At 40.8% G+C, this 17854-nt stretch overlaps 1 protein-coding gene across 1 annotated transcript in view; it reads left to right on the top strand.

Moving 5' to 3' along the window:
- Positions 1–17854, top strand: part of Adgrl4 (adhesion G protein-coupled receptor L4) — a 104831-nt gene that overhangs the window by 6064 nt on the left and 80913 nt on the right. The window contains exons 4-5 of the mRNA XM_032896548.1: positions 6072–6165; positions 15349–15495. Of these exons, the coding sequence (XP_032752439.1) occupies positions 6072–6165; positions 15349–15495 (241 nt within the window). The remainder of the gene's footprint in view (positions 1–6071; positions 6166–15348; positions 15496–17854) is intronic.

Raw genomic sequence — 17854 nt, 5'->3', positions numbered from 1 at the left:
AGACCATAATATTGAAGCTCTATTTGAAAGTATACTGAAATTTTGTCTTAAGTATGCTACTGTTGTTTTTAAGTAGATTTTATAATATTAATTAGGATATTATAGATTGAAAATTTCATTTTCTGCAAGGAAAAATTTGATGTAATGCAAAAAAGAGTGAGAGGCTAATAAAACTATTGGTAGACAAGTTTAAAAAAACAAAAAAGGGTAATTGCCATTCTCTGGAAGCAAACCCACTGACGTCTGATATCTAAATCAGGGACAATCATATCCATTCATCCACAACATACAGACTCATTCACACAAAAGCCTATGTTACCTGTAAATGCAATTGGGATGAAAACAACTAGTAAAATTATTAGCTCTAAGTTGTCAACTACTTAGAGGAGGCCGTGAGGCCTTATCAATAAAGCCACATTTGCTGCAGTCAAAGCTCTGAATTCTGTTACGGAAAACATTGTGTGATCCTTTTAAGTTAATAGACTATGTTATCACATACAGCATGCCGGGATGCTTTTCTTGTGACATCGATAAATACTCTCAGTTTTTAATGACTGGCTTCACAATCTGGCAAAGTCACCATGTCAACTCTGTGGAAATTATCTCCATAGCCTTTGGAGCAGAATCCTGATGGACCTATTTGAAATCCTAAAGGCTTGTCATTCTTTTTATAGATGTATCAGAACACTTGGGAAAGCCAATCAAGACCAGTTAAGTGGTTTGTACAGGGCATGCTTCATGGAGGAACTTTCAAGTTGAGCTGATATTTCAATCAGGGACAATCATCACCATTCATTCACAAGTAAAGGGTTTGTTACAGTCTCAACTTCTGCAAATAATGTGTACAGATAGGGCTATACCATTAAACCATTATCCCACAGGAACTATTTTGAAAATACTCACTTTCCTGAATATGGTTTTAATCCCTAGACTAATTATAGAAATTTAAAATTGTAATTTTGTGAGGGCTGAAGAGATGCCTTAGAAGCTAACAAAATGCTCTTGCAGGGGACTTGAGTTTCCAGACACACAACTCCAGCTCTTGGAGATCTAAGACCCTCCGTAGGCCTCTAAACATTCAAATGCACATGCCTATACGTATTGGAAAATAAAGCTTTAAAGATCATAATTTTAGATACTTTATTTCATTGCAAAAATAGTTCTAATTTCAAATATTCACTTTAGTGTTTCTAAAACCGTCCGTATTTATACATGTACTTACATCCATGTGTACAGGTATAAGTATTCTTTGTAACAATGTATTTAACTTTCTAAATTTTAGTTGTGGTCAAAATTCAGTTACCCTGCCTTTTCCGATTATTATTCTTTCCTTTTCTGACCTCTGGCCTTCTTGGCTGAGACTTTAATTATACTAGAAACTAAGGACAAATCAGGTCCAAAATGCATAACTTACTAAGACAGCAGCAACTGTGTCCCTGTATAAAAGGACAAGAACAAAGGAAACACTACAGTGTCCCATCATCCTGTCCTCATCCCCATCTATCTCAATGATGCATCTAATAAAATTGACCAGTTGGAATTGGGGATATTCATACTTACAAGTGTATCTTAAATTATGATGGCTTAAACAGGACAGAAGGCAAATTGTCTCTCAGTTGAGATCGGGAGTAGCCACTTATGCAAATTTAAAGACACTTTTTTTTTGGTTTGACACCTCTCGGGGATGTTATCGGTAAATATCGTGAGGCTATAGCTCTTTCTCTAAATCCAAAATAACTACCAGAATTCTAAGTTTCATCACACTGGGTAGGTTGATGTCTTTATGCAGGAAGGCAGGTACAGGATAGAATGAGGCCTGTCATTGGACGAGAAAAAGGATGGGCGGGAGAAAAGTTTTAGAAGGAGGAGGAGCTAGAGAGAGGAAGAAGGAGCTGGGAGAACATGGCGGCAGATGCTAAGATTCTTCTCTGTGCATAGATACAGTACGCCATGGCTATTTTTAATGTACAGGATTTTGTGCTGTCTAGATGGGCAAATTATATCTTATCAATTGGATCAGGGGTTCTTTCATGTCGGTGACTTAAGTGAGTTCAAGAATTCAAGATGCACCAAGCCCACCATGGAATTGGGTTGTGTATGCCTGGCGTGAAACTGTGAGTGAAAGCAAAGCAGTGTGGTAAGGTGCCATGCTGGAATGGCCGTGGGGGCCAGCGTGGAGCCACTGAGATAAATTAACGCTAGATCCTATGGCCCGACAAAACCGGAACTAGGGAGAGAGTGACCACCTGGGTATGCGTGGGAACTGGCCACTTGGCCTTTATTATTTTACCGCAGCAACACTGTCTTAAGCCACAGAATTAAATAGGCAAAGAGACAAAGGAATGTCTGCAATTTCCAAACTTGAAATCCAAAACTTGTCCTAACGTTTTGGTGTCAGAACTCAGTCTTAGCTACTGCAGCTGCAGAGCAGACTCTGAAGTGCCAGCTTTCTCGGGAGACCAAGATCACAGCTTTAAGAATGAGTCACAAGGATTAAAACAATTTCCTGTATTTAAAAAGGGCTCTGGAGCGGAGCATGCTAAAGCCTGTGGTCTATAACTACAGTCTTTGAGAAGGTGCTCTGAGATAGGCAGCAAATCCTAACTCTAAAACAGAGAGAGAGAGAGAGAGAGAGAGAGAGAGAGAGAGAGAGAGAGAGAGAGAGAGAGAGAGAGAGAGAACAGAGAAAGACAGAGATAAAGATGAGGGAAAGAGACAGGCAGGCAGGCAGGCAGAAGAAAGAGTAGAAAAACAAAGCCCTTATGCTCTTAAAATGGCATGTCCTCTTATAAGGCAATACTGATATTGAATCCTCACCTGCGATTGGAAAAGATGGGTCCAGGTAGAACTATAGAGAGGTGCTTAGGGTTCACCAATCAGAAATAAGTTAATTCATGTGATTAATGCCTCATGACTCAACTTGATGGTGATTCCACAATAAATTCAGCTTTGGCCAGGTTCCTATTATGGTACATGCCTCTCTCGTCATGCCCTGTGCTACACTGAAGCTCTGAAAACAGAAAGATCGTGGCAAGACCTGTACCCCTAAACTTAGTCCAGAGCCATGAGTGAAATCAACCTGTGTTCACCATAATTTATCCAGTCTGAGGGACTGTTCTGTAGATAGTGGAAAGAGGGCTGAGATGAAAGCCACAGGTCAACAACAAAGAAGGTTCAAGTACCCTGGTGTTCATCAAAGGCCTTGATAATCTCCAGAAATTCAGTAGCATCTGGGAGACAGGCTCTTATTTTCCATCATGGTAGGCTAAGTAGGAATTCGGTCATGTCAGTTTTAGAGGAAGGCATTATCAGGCAATTTGAGCGTGAAGAAATCTTAGTTTTGATGTGAGTTGTTGACAATAGTTTTCATAGAAAGTACTAATCATCGCAGGGTCCCCTGAAATTCAGATTTCATGCCACTCACCTAATGAAGACAGGTACAGGTGATCAATAGATCATGTATATAATCAGGATGCAGTAGACATAATATATTGGAAAACAAGTATCTGGCATTGTATTGTTCTTAGTAAATAATTATTTTAATTGGATAATAATACTTGCATATGATTTAATGATGTAGTGATTTGGTACTTGAGGGTGGAATTTTAGGAAGAAGTTGAATAATATTCATTTAGAATTGCATTAGGCAGGTTCTTTACTATATCTACACTTCTTCAAAACTATGCAGTCCTTGACAGAGCCAAGGAGTTAGGAAACTTCAGGGAAGAACAGATTCATTTGTGTACCATATCACCTGTCAATAAAATCATCATATAGCACACTTTAAATTCAAATAGCATTGTTTGTTAGGTGTGAGGGTTTTATGTTGACATATGCACAAAATTAATCCCTACATTTGACAGCCTTATAAGTCCTTTGGAAAACAGAAGACAACAAAACAAACAAAAGATTTAGCCGTTCCACTGACAAGGACAGGAGGGAAATGGAACAAAATTAGTGTATTTACAGGACAACCTTTAAGACCATAATAACATAGTGCCTCTCAAATGCTATGGTAATGGACCACAGAAAATGGTAAACAAGAGGCGTCACTTAAATATTGTACAAATCAACCTTATCAACTTTAGCTCCCCAAGTAAAAGTGGTGCATGAAATTAATTTCAGCTTTCCAAAGAAGAAAAAAACAAAGGCTGTGAACAAAGGACTCACAACTTCAGTGATAGGCATTTTTATAAACTTTCCAAATGTTCTTCCCCTTAACTACAAGCAAAATAACTTTTATGCTAAAAGATACAGGGATCTGGAGAAGTAAGAGAAGATCTGCTGCTAATGACAGGATACAGAGATTGAGACAAAATCAATAATAAATCTAGCTAGTAATAAAATATTAGTATTTCAGTAGGAGTATTAGTACTTTTTACTTACTAGAAATTAGAAAACACTAAACTTGTTTTTAATGGAGGTTTTTTTGTTTGTTTTTTTTTCTTTTTTTCGGAGCTGGGGTAGAGGTATTTTTTTAAAAGATATGAAGTATCTAGATTAGGGAAATGTTTATTTATAGCAGGATGCAATGATTATCTTCTAATTCAATTAGACAAAATGATGAACACACTCTAAAGTAGAGTCTCAACCTTAGGCTTAAGGGTCAATTATGTGAACAGTATTTGGCCTTCTTTGGTTTTCTATAATTAAACAAATTCATTGCTAACTATCGATGTAAGTTAGGAATCTTTCTGTTTTAAAATTATGGATTTAAAGAAAGAAAGAAAGAAAGAAGATGTGGAGAGGGAGGGAGGAAGCAGAAGAAGAGAGAGAGGGAGGGAGGAGAGGAGGGAGGGAGGGAGGAACTCTCAGAAGTGAGAATATAGTTCAGTGTTGGAATGACATGAGCAAGCCTGGAAGGGAACAGAAGCAGAACCCTCAGATAAAAGACACATGCTCCACTATGTTCATAGCAGCCTTATTTATAACAGCCAGAAGCTGGAAAGAACCCATATGTCCTTCAACAGAGGAATGGATATAGAAAATGTGGTACATCTACACAATGGAGTACTTCTCAGCTATCAAAAACAATGGCTTCATGAAATTCATAGGCAATTGGATTGAACTAGAAAATGTCATCCTGAGTGAGGTAACCCAATCACAGAAAAACACACATGGTATGCACTCACTGATAAATGGATATTACCTCAAAAGCTTGAATTACCCAAGATACAATCCACAGACCACATGAAGTTCAAGAAGAAGGATGACCAAAGTATGGATGCTTCAGTCTTTCTTAAAAGGGGGAACAAAAATGTTCATAGGAGGGGATGTGGAGGCAAAGTTTGGAGCAGAGACTAAAGGAACAGCCATTCAGAGCCTGCCCCACGTGTGGTCTATATGTGTGTGTGTGTGTGTGTGTGTGTGTGTGTGTGTGTGTGTGTGTACATATATATATATATCCACCAAAACTAGATAAGATTGATGAAGCTAAGAAGTGCATGCTGACAGGAATCTGATATAGATGTCTCCTGAGAGACACAGCCAGAGCATGTCAAATACAGAGGCGAATGCTAGCAGGAAACCATTGAACTTTGGAGGAATTAAAGAAAGGATTGAAGGAGCTGAAGGGGCTTGCAACCCCATAAGAACAACAATACCAACCAACCAGAGCTCCCAGGGACTAAACCACCATCCAAAGAGTATACTGGACAGACCCATGGCTCCAGCTGCATATGTAGCAGAGGATGATCTTGTTGTGCACCAATGAGAGGAGAAGCCCTTGGTCCTGCCAAGGTTGGACTCCCAGTGTAGGGGAATGTTGTTGTAGGGGAGAGGGGGAGAGGAACACCCTTATAGAAGGAGGGAAGGGGAATGGGATAGGGAGCTTATGTCTGGGAAACTGGGAAAGGGAACAACATTTGAAGTGTAATTAAAAAATAATCCAATAAAAGAAAATGAAAAAGAAAAAAGAAAAGTTCTGCCTGAGGTGATCAGATTTAGCCACAAAAATAAAGAATGTATTGTTCCTTCCTCATTACTGGCTGTACCTTCAATAATTTTACATGTTTCTCAAACAAGATTCAGTTGGAAAGATGCAGTTTTAACCATTTGCCCCACTTTCAAAGACTCAGTTTTCTACCACTGTGCAGATCCCTTACCCCAAGTTCATTTATGGTACTGTCTTGGAAACACTACCAGGACCAAAAAGCATCCTCATAGGTGAGTGAATTCAACACTGTTCACCAAACCGGAAGGAAGCATAAAGGCAGTGACAACTTTTAAAACAACTGCACCACACACTGTGTGACCAGGGCAGAGACTTGAGTGTTAGGCTAGAGTAATGAATGATTACTCTCTGCGAAACCGTAAATTATAAAGCGCTTTAAGGACAGGGTACAACTGGCTTACAAAATAACCTTAAACACACACCAATAAGATAAAGCTACCTGACAGCCTCTTATGGGTGATGCTAATTTATGAATTCTCTGCCAATAATACCATATGATGATGGGACTTTGGAAAGATCAGATAATGACCTCCAAATTTGTCTAATCACTTCATTGTGGGTAAACATGTATTTGCAATCAATGGAGCTAGTTTAGTGCTGTTTATGATTATCTATAGCTTACACTGAGAAATTTTGAAAATTAAGGTCCTGATGCCCACGATTAAAAAAAAAAACTTAAAAATATGATAAAGTACCAGAGATTATCAGTTAAGGCGACTTGAGCTTTCAAAGAATTTTCTCCTTTCTAAGCCAATATCCCTCCCCAGAGCCTATTAATAAAACACGTTATAGATGGAAATTTAATCTTGGCCAAGATTAAGGGTGTGTGACGAAAGCAAACAGAGTCTAAAACGACGATTCCCAACGTGGTCGGAAGTTACGAGGGGACGCTCCCAGGGGCTCTAGACCTTGGTGCGTATCTTTCCTGTGCTCATCACCAACGGTGGATGCGACTTGCTATTACTAATCAATTACAATGATTCGTTTCCCTGAAATAAGTGAGTGACTGTGACAAACTTAGAAAATAAACTAGCGATTGAAAAACCCAAAGGTAGATCACGTTCGATCTAAAGTATACTGCGTCGCCAAGCTGAGGAAATTGTTTAAATTACTCACATGTCCTGATGGATTTGGTAACCTCTAGAGATATTATTCAGAGCAATTTGATGAACCAGAGCAATCAACTGGGAATGAATCAGCACTCTGACATGTGGAACGCAGAGTTAAAGATGTGTAACACTATTAAATAGAAAGCTATTTCACCGCGGTGTTTGTTTTAGAAGCGCTGCCCTTTGGAAAGATGAGGTCAGTTTAATATTTGTATGACATGGAAAAGGTCCAAACAAAGAAAGATAAATTAATGAAACAATTTGGAAGCCTGATAAAAGGCAAATAATTAGTATAGATGAGATTCTCCTTCCCTCCCTCTCCCTCCTCACTCTCATTCCTCCCTCTCTTCCCTCCCTCCTCCCCCCCTCCCCTCCCCCTTTCCCACTGCCTTTACCTTCCTGCTGAAGTGGAACCGGAAGGGAGAATTAGCCATTAGAATAGAAACTTTTACTACTATTACTCAAAATAACGGCAAGATTAGTGATTTTTCTAAAGGTCACCAAACAACGGAAGGACCAGCCTGGGAAGAAACTCTGGTCGCCTCCCTTCCATGCAACACTGAAATCTCCAGATGATCTGAACTCCTTTCTACTAAGAGAATCCCAGATTTTTAAAAAAAAGGCAAATATTCCTCCTCACACTCACGAAATCAGCTTTAAAAACATTCTTTTAAATACAAAATTACTCAGAATTAGACAAAGAAATGGCTGATACATAAGTACAAATGTATATTAAGACACCATAGTATTTTTGTATGTATGGGGGGCAATGGTCTGCGTGTGTGTGTGTGTGTGTGTGTGTGTGTGTGTGTGTGTGTGTGTGTGTGTGTGTGTGTGGAGTGTGGATAACACTTTGATGTTGGGAGACTTCCTTGCTTGCCCTTCACCTTACACACTGAGGCAGAGTCTCTCTTTACACCCAGACCTCACCAGTCAGTCCCTAGCTCGCCCAGGGAAAGTCTGCCCTCTCATCCAGTGCTGTGTTTTTAGGTGATCCCACTCTTATCTGCATTTACTTGAGTGCTGCCGTTGGAATTCTTATGTTCACTTGTGAACAAGGAGAGGTTTATTAGCTGAGAGGTCACCCAAGTCCTATACTTGATACAACATATTTACAAAGATTCAATGTATTACAGCCTGTAAAGAAACTGGTTTTGAACTTTATGTGTGGTGCCTAGCTCTGGACACTGTAGTATCTTCTGATTCTGGGTTGGTTTTCAAAGTGAATAGGAGAATATCTGCACAATGGAGTACTACTCAGCTATTAAAAACAATGACTCCATGAAATTCTTAGGCAAATGAATGGAACTAGTAAATATCATCCTGAGTGAGGTAACCCAATCACAAAAAAAAAACCTCTTACTGATGAGTGTATATTAACCTTAAAACTCAGATTACCCAAGACACAATCCATAGACCACATGAAGCTCATGAAGGACAACCAAAGTGAGGATGCTTTAGTACTTCTTAAAAGAGGGAACAAAAATACTTATAGAGGTAGATATAGAGACAAAGTTTGCAGCAGAGACTGAAGGAATGGGCATTCAGATCCTGCCCCACCTGAGGATGCAGCCCATATACATACAGCCACCAAACCCAGACAATATTGATGAAGCCAAGAAGTGCATGCTGACAGGAGCCTGATATAGCTGTCTCCTGAGAGGCTCAGCCAGAACATGACAAATACAGAGGCAAATTCTAGCAGCCAACCATTGAACTGAGAATGGACTCCCAATTGGAGGAGTTAGAGAAAGGATTGAAGGAGCTGAAGTGGTTTGCAACCCCATAAGAACATCAGTACTAACCAACCAGAGCCCCTAAGTACTAAACCACCATCCAAAGAATACACATGGACAGACCCATGGCTCCAGCTGCACATGTAGCAGAGGATGGCCTTGGTGGGCACCAATGAGAGGAGAAGCCCTTGGTCCTGCCAAGGCTGGACACCCCAGTGTAGGGGAATGTCGGAGCGGGGAGGAGGGTGCCCGGTTGTTTGGGGGAACACCCTCATAGTAGAAGGGGTAGGCAGATGGGATAGGGGGTTTATTGATGGGAAACCAGCAAAGGGAATAGCATTAAAATGTAAATAAATAAATATCCAATTTTTTAAAAAAGTGAATAAGAGACAGAGGAGAGCAGGGCTCCACAGTCCATCCCGGAACTGAATTTCTGTTCATGTAACTAAGGTTAGCTGTGGTTTTTGTTTGCTTGTTTGTTTTGTTTTGTTTTGCTTTGTTTTTGTTATTGATGATGCTGTAATTAATTGTGGCAAATTTATCCTCTGCAGCCCCAGTGACATAAAATGCATCTGGAACACTGAAAACACCCAAGGCAAGCATTTATAGCTAATTTCCCAAAACAAAACGATATTTTGAACCAATTTTACTGCGCTTTACTGTACAGATGCATCTACTTAACTGAGGCAGTCAGTGCACACCACTGACTCTGCTGTCCTGTTGCTGGGCTACAACACTATCTCCCAGGTTAGCCTGGAACCCACTCTGCAGGCAGGGCAAGCCTAGAACCCCAGCCAATCTTTCTGCTTCAGCCTCCCAAGTGCCACAGCATCTATCAGTCAGCCATTGTTTAATTTGCATCACAACCCTGGCGGTTTCGTGTATGAGAGAAGTAACTACAGAACTATGACCCCTGACCTTTGTATTGCAAGAAACTGGGTTAAGAATAATCTTAGGCAGACAAGCCAACCTTGTCCCCTCAGTCCTTAGCCATTCTTGAGAGCCGTCATACGCTGTGTACACTCAGATACTAGTCAAACAGCTGAAGGTTTTAAGATGAATTACACTGTATCAAAAAAATCACACATAACTCACTTTCCTTCTTTCTTTGCTTTTCTGTGGCATGCATGCCAAGTGGGGGGTGTGTGAATGTTGCATTTGTACATTGTCTTGCTTTCTATTTGAGAAAGTGTCGCTTATCCCAGAGTAACCTCAAAATCACAATGGAACAACGTTGGAAAATTCCCCATAGAAACATGTATCCTAGTGAGCTAAAGAAATACATGGTGTGAAGTGATAAGGAATTGCTTCAGCGCATACTTTGGAGGCAAAAACTCACTAATTTTAGCGAACTCAATAGATGGAGAATGAAGAATGTTTAGAGCAATAGTCACAGGGCTAGAGATGAATCCAAGCACGAGATAGGCTCTAAGGGAAAATTCAGCCTAACTAAGGCACAAGGAAGGGGTAGAGAGAGCACTCCTTTCCTAGCCTTTGCGGGAACGTAGACATGGCTGTGGAGAATGTCTTCATACCCACTGCACACTGATGTCCCGTATTATTCAGGGGTGTTGAATGTTACAAGCTGACATGTTGGTATGCAGTATGTATCACATTGTTTCACGCAGTCCTCTGGCAGGGACATGTCGCTGCTTCCACATCACGGGGCCAACTAAGTAGCAATTCTCCCAGAGTCTACTCTGTATGAGTTCAAACTGCTAAGCCTAGACTTTCACGGCAAAAATCTTCCAGTACAAAGTCTACCCTTCCCAGGAACATCTCAAAACTTTCCTGTTAGTTTTGGCTTTCACACATAGAACTAACATCAAGTACTGAGACCTCACACTTTGTCATAGAACGAACCAATGCACAAAAGCACAGTCAGACAGGAAGCCTATCGCTGGCTTCTTTCCATAGGCTATACATTAAGCAAAGTGAAGTCTTGGGTGATTGCTGTCTTCAAAACTTGAACATAAGGCTGGAGAGATTGCTCAGAAGTTAAGAGCACACACTGCGTTTGCAGAGGACTGAGGTTCCGTCCCCAGAAGCTAGCATAGGCAGCACACACATGCCTGTAACCCCAGCTGCACAAGGACCTTCTTATTGCATTAGGCACACTATTCGGGAATTCATTTACACACGCACGCGCGCACACACACACACACACACACACACACACGTAATTCCTTTGTAATTGCTCCTTTTAAAATATGCTTTCCTTCAGTGACACAATATTTTTATTGAAAATTCTCAAAAATGTCAGTGTCTTTCTGAAACACTGTACAGACAATAGATTCACAGTTCCACAGTGAACTCGTGTCTCCCTTTCCACAATGCAGACTTCCTCAAACAATGCATTTTAAAATGATTTTGATCTCACAATGGGCGATCGTAAAACTACAAGCATCATTAAACCCTCTGCTCTTTGTATAAAATCATTTTTTGAAGTATAAATTAGCTTCCAGATTAATAAGAGCGCACGGAGAGAAAACACATTTTATACAATATTCGAGTTTTAATTTGCTCTTGTTATTTTTTTTTGCAAGAATAACATTTTCAAAGATTTTATTATCTTCTGTTATCTTTGGAACAAGCTAAAGTTTGAACATGTGTGGCAGAAAGGTGGAGTAAATTATTTTAGGTTAATGACTTCTTAAAATAGGTATTGTGTCTCAGTGTATAACTTTTGTCTGAAAATAATGAGTTTCTATATTTAAGCCCTTTGAAGTTAGATTCTGTGTATGTACACTGAAACTCAGTTTCTCTGGACCTAAGAAGCTCACACCACATTTCCTGGCTCAGATAGGAAGCCACACTCATTTCTTTTTGTCCTTTCTGAGTCCTCATCCTAGCCTTCCTGAGTTTATAAAAGGATCTAACCTTTCCCACCTAAAACAACTTGAAAACCTCCATGCCCTCCATCAAAGCACTCTAACCAAGCCGTGGCATCCTGGCATGGCCAAATCGAATCAGCCAGAACATTCTGGCTTGGTCCAGCTCTTTCAGGAATCTGCCTGTCTGTGCCTCTGAGCATTAGCATGCAGGGCTAGCCTAGGCAGTTACAGGCTGTTTCTTCAGCTATGTGGAGACTGCTCCTCTCCTTTGAAAGCTGCTTGGGCTTCAGCATTCACATGGTCCTGGAATTCTCCGCTATATTGCTATCCTGTGCTTAAAAAAATAGAAAAAGAGAATAAAGAAATGATTTTATAAAAATTAGTAAACACTTTTCTTTCATGAAATCCAAGCGCTTAAGTAATCACCTTTTGAAACTCCCTGACTAGCATTCTCCAGTGCAATCTACAAAGGGAAGTATCATGAGAAAAAGACTATGTGAGGACCAGCCAACCACAACCTGGGCTTGGAGCAAAATAAATATCTATCTTCCAGACCAGCTTCTGGGCTATCTGTGGGACCGTGGGGAGGTCTCATGACATTCTGGTTTTCATTTTCTTTACATGTGGTGGGATGTCTCTCGGGAACCTTATTTATTCACACATTTATTTATTTTATGTACCATACATTAAGCCCGAAAGGGCCTCAGGGGCACCGTGAAGGACGAGGAACAGATCTTCCAACCGTTAGCTTTCCTTGCACCTTGGGGACTGGTTTCGATCACGCCCCATCACTGTATGTGCCCTGGCATTGAGGGACACGGATGCTCATTATGGGAAGATGCTCTGTGTGAAATGTAGATTCCCAGAAGTCATCAGATAAACACTGGATGGGTCAGAGTTGTGCCCTACTTCATAACGTAAAATGGCGTATGCTGACAGAAGGAGCTTCAGCTATTTCTTTACGTCACCGTCACCTTCAAGCGAATGGTTTCCTTAGCTTACACACAGTGGGGTCACCAAGCTTAAGCATTCGGTTTGATAAACTGTTGACACTCACATAAACTCATGCCATCCCCAGCTCAGTCAATGCGCATGACATCGGGTTTACCCCAGACTCCCTGTGCGTCTGTCTGTATGGTTCATCTCCCGGACTGTTCCAGGCCGATGTTTCAGGTCAATGGGTGTCTAACTTCCACTTTTATAAATTAATTTGTCTGCAAGTTACTTGTAATTTTTTATGCTAGAATTATTTTTCTATTTGAGTAATTGCCTATTTAGTTATTCATTCCTTCATTCATGTATTGGAAGTTTTGAGTAGGCCCCCCCGCCCCCTGCTCCTCGCACATCTTCCCTATCTCCCTGCCCACATAATTTTCTCCTCTCTTCCCCACCCAAATAAATGAAAACCAAAACAAGTAAACAAACAAACAAAAACCAATAAGACAGAAATATACCAAAAAACAAAGCAAAACAAAAAGCCCGCAAAATGATAGGAGGTGGTTTTTGTGTTGGCAACACTTGCCCTGCCTTGTGGCAGCTACACTTTGTAACAGTTCTTTGGAGAAAACTGGAAGGGTCTGGTGTGTGCTGTCATCTTCCAGGTGAATTGGCATTGGTCATCTCTGGTTCCTAAGATCTTTGTGCCATTTCGATTCTCCAGTCTGAAAGATAGTCATTTACACAATAGATTCATGCGTCAACAAATGGAGGGAACTTGGATATGATGCACAAATCGTACAGGCGCTGGATGGGTAAGGGGCGCTGCGGTGAAATGGACTTGACATTAAGTTGGAAAAGAGAAAAGAACACTTTGTCCTTCGCAGTCTTCAGCTGGGAAGCTGACCTTACTTGTTTCTTTACTTTTCACTCTCTTTCTTTAACCACAGTTTTTCTCCTGGGTCCTTGAATCTCCCATCGGGTTAAAACAGAGCAGCACTAACAAAATGGGCCCCTGTTGCCAATGTTAGCCTTTTCCTTTCAGAACTGAAACCAGGGAACAGATAGGCAGTGGGGGCCCTCTGCGGTGTGCTCTCTGCTGAAATAGAGTTCCTAATGGGTCTGTGAGATCTGAGAGCACAAGCTCTGAGGGCTCTCTGGTGGCTGCTCCTGGAGCAATATGAAGCCACAGAGTCCCATCTGTGATCTAGAGGGAGTTTGTCACCACAGGCTGAGACTAGAGTCCAGGCTGTTTGGGTGAAGGGGCCTGGCGGCCGGACGTGGCCTGCAGAGTCTGGGCTGTGCACGCATTCACACAAAAGAGGCCGGAAAGTGACAGGAGGAAGCTGTGCGTCACAGGGGACTGAGCGGGACCCTGCCGCGCCCGCCCAGCTCCAGGACAGACCCCAACTCTTGCCTTCAGCGCTCTGCGGAGCCAGCCAGCTCCACCCGGCTTCCAATGAGACTCCTCCTGCTTCTAGGTGAGTTGGGCTGGGCTGGGAGGCAGCACAGCGCCCACCTGCAGGGAACCAGGGAAGGCGACTTCTCACTAGCTGGGGTTCAAGAGTCAAGTGTCTGGCAAGGTCTCCAAGGAAAACAGACTCAGGCTTTCACAGGATGTTTTTCTGCTTGGCCTTTCCACTCTGGACCTTGCAATCCACGATCCAGGACTATTACCCTTTTTCTTCATGGAGAAATCCCGGAAGTCTCAGCTTTGACCTTTCTTGTGTCCATCCCCTAGAAACCTGGGAATCTAAGTGGCAAATGCTTGAGAGAAGTTTCCTGACATTTTTACGGCTACTGCCTGCCTGGACTTTGGGTTCATTTAAAAATCTGTTTTTGGTGATGCCTGGGGACACGTAATAAATCACTTCTTTGAAGGCAAATTAATTCGGGTTTAGGAAGTACATATAGTTTTATGTGGGGCTGGGATTTAGAATTGACCTCGTAAGAATCTCTTGGTACCAGATAAGGACAATTTATCTAAGATAACTGTTTTCGAAACAATGGCTTTGTGATTCATCCCTGTTCCCTACCACGCTTACTCTTAAGTGGGCCTAGAATAAGACAATTTAAAAAAAAAGAAAGAAAGAAAAACAGTAGCAGCAGCAACAACGACGACAACAACAACAAAAACACTCTATGACTTTGCTTGTCATTCCTTAACAGTCCCCCAAAACATAGTATCGTTTTTCATGTTGGTCAGGTGTTTTGTGTCTGAGGCCAATCTTACAACAGTGTGCTGAATTGTTTCATTTCTCCGACTCTGTAAAAGATATTTTTTTGTGTGTTGGAGAAAGAGCAGAATGACAATTGACAGAACATCGGGAGAAGGGAAGGGATGTGCATTTCTTCTCCTACATGTGACAAGTGACATCTTCAAATTTTTGCCTTGAAGAGACACAGATATTTAGTTTCTCTCTATTCTGGACAGAAAGGTGACTCCCAGAGCCAAGTGACACTGCAGCACCTTCAGAGGTAGCCATTTCACCTCAGTGAAGATACAGAGTTTCCAGGGTGTGATGCACGCATGGTTTTAACTATAAAATCTGGATTCTCCGTCCCGTTGTAGTTTTACCTATATTTTCAGGATATATTCCTTAATTTGTCGTTGTGGTCATTTTTCTGTTGTGATTTAGCTAGGTGAGTCATTGGAGAACTTTTATAATTCACCTGTCTAGATGCAAGATAATACGAGCATTTGTGGGGTATTGGCCTTTAGCACAGGGAGGGATGGACGTCTGCTGTTTTTGACAAGGTCTACGTCTTGATTTCTCTAGTGGGTCTCTCCACTTTGCTGAATCGCTTCTACACACAGAACTGCAAGACACCGTGTCTCCCAAATGCCAAGTGTGAAGTGCTGGACGAAGTGGCAGCCTGCTTCTGCAGTACGGGCTACACTGGCAATGGCATCACGATTTGTGAAGGTAAAGATTTCTCCGGCCTTAAGGCGAAGTCATGGCTCAAAGAAGAAAGTAAATAGCCTGAAAGCTCACCAAGGCCAGTCTCTATTGGCTTCTTAGATGTTTTCTCTGGTCGTTAACTGCCTAACGTCAAGTTTGATGTTAAGGGTAGGAAACAGAGTTGTGTAGTGCACACGTGTAATCAGAAGGAGAGAAAGAAAGAAAGATTACAGACGGTCTGGCAGCCTGGTCAGAACAGAGCCTCTCAGAAGGGAAGGACAAGCGGAAAGAGAGGTATAGAGGGGAAAGAAAAAGAAAGAAATGAGACAGAAATGGGGTAGCAGCATGAAAGGAAGGAGAGGAGGAGAGAAGGGAATTTAAAATAGCTTCTTCTCTATTTGTTAATTCTGCCCAAAGAATATCATGGTGGAGGCCAGATGGGAGGGGTCTTTGTAAGGTACTGCTCAAGGAATTGACAGGACAGGATGAACTCCACCCGACAACCAAATTGGGGTGAGTTCCAGCCTGTGATCATGTCAGCCGGTGTTTCTCCTGGCCAACAAGACTCTTCCTCTTTCTTGTCCCCCACCATCCTCAACAGAGGCTACTTTCAAGTAGGTTATTAGTGAAGCGTTCTGTACAGAGAGACAGAGAAGACAGGAAAATGTCACAGGTCAGATAAATTAGCTTCAAATACAATTAAACACTAAGTTCATATTGGAGCTGTGTGGTATTGGCCGCCTAAATGTATTTAAGATCACATGGACTTTTTCTAATTAAGCTAGGACATTGTGCTCTGTTAATACTGCATGCTGTTGCTTATAGCATAACCAAGCTGCATCTCGTGATTCAGCTTGATAGGCTCTTAAAAAGATTAAATGCGCCGTATACAGTAAAATCCAAACCTCATCATAATTAGATTAATGCTTAAAAAAAATGTACCGCAAAGATGCAGTTTGCGTAATGGTGCATTAGATCAGCCGTTTCTGTTCCTACAGCCAGCCAGAATTTGTAATGTACTATTCTACAAGTACTACAAAATACTTTCCATAAATAATCATGATTTTTTAGTGTGTGTTTAATTGAATAGCATTAAAGCAAGCTGATAGCTGAATGACCTTCAAAATACTGCTTTCGATATGTCAGCATGCTCTCCCACTAATCATTGCAAATTGTGCTGTAGCACTTATAAACACCATCGCCTTTCTGTTATTTAGATACTGTTGCTGTCTGGCTTGGGTCTCTGACAACCAACTAGCTGGCAATCCTGACTTTCATCCTTTGAAAAAGACATGTTTCGATAGGCAACATAGTCTCAGCACCGGCTGCCTAAAAAAAAGAGTAAAATAGTTTCTCTTGGGAGAAAAATAAAATGTTGAAGGTCCTGTGACTTGAAATTTCTTCTCCATCTGAACACAATTGGCAGTGGGAATTATTTGTCTTTTTAAAAATGATTTAAACTTATGTGTCCTTTCCATTTTAAGAAAGCCCTGTATTCACTTGATTCAGGGGTCGTTATCTGAGTTCATAATATCTTCTACAAGTGCTACAGACTGATTTTCTTCCTTTCAACATCTTTTTCAGTCGATGTGCTAATATGTTCTCTCTAATTAAACTTAAAACAGTACATTTTCAATTACTGAAAAGTATAGGTTTTGTGTTGACTGTGAAGATCTTTTTGTTGGATTTTTTTCATCTCTAAATAGATATATTCCCCATGTATCTTGGCATGGTTGGCACTGTGTCAGTAAGAAATATCTGGAATCAGCTATAAAGAGGCCAAATAATTTCAAAGTAGGAGTCTTTTTTTTTTCTTCTTTCCAGTATCACAGCAATCACATGACGGTGATCAATACAGAATTTATTTTTTTTTTAAATATCAGACACATGTTTTGGTGATGATGTAGTTTCACTAACTGTACAACAAGAGCTGGTTTGAAGCGAGTCACACGGAACGCAGCTTACATGCTTCCAGCAAACAGGATTTAGCAGTAATAAATTAATCTCACCCAATCACCTTGTTACTAAACAGATCTATCCATTGAACACCTTTACCATCTGTATGCTCTAACCTGTCATAACTGAGATTAATAATAATTACTGCGCATGGATTCCAAAGCAGGAGTCAGTAAAAAACTTCCCCTGTTCATGGTCTCTTTTACCTTTGAAGAAGAAATCAAGGGATGCAGCCAAGACGTGATGGAGACAATTGTTTCGCCAGGTTGTCCTATTTGCCAGCTGTAACATTTTCTTTAATTATTACAGATATAATATATATATATATGCTGATCTATAGATATATAGATAAATATCAGTAATATCGAATTACTATTAGAGATAATATATATTATGTCTAATATATATAATATATATATAAATATAT

The sequence above is a fragment of the Rattus rattus genome, chromosome 3, assembly GCF_011064425.1.
Source record: "Rattus rattus isolate New Zealand chromosome 3, Rrattus_CSIRO_v1, whole genome shotgun sequence".
Classification (NCBI taxonomy): Eukaryota; Metazoa; Chordata; class Mammalia; order Rodentia; family Muridae; genus Rattus; species Rattus rattus.
This window is presented reverse-complemented; position numbering and strand designations above follow the sequence as displayed.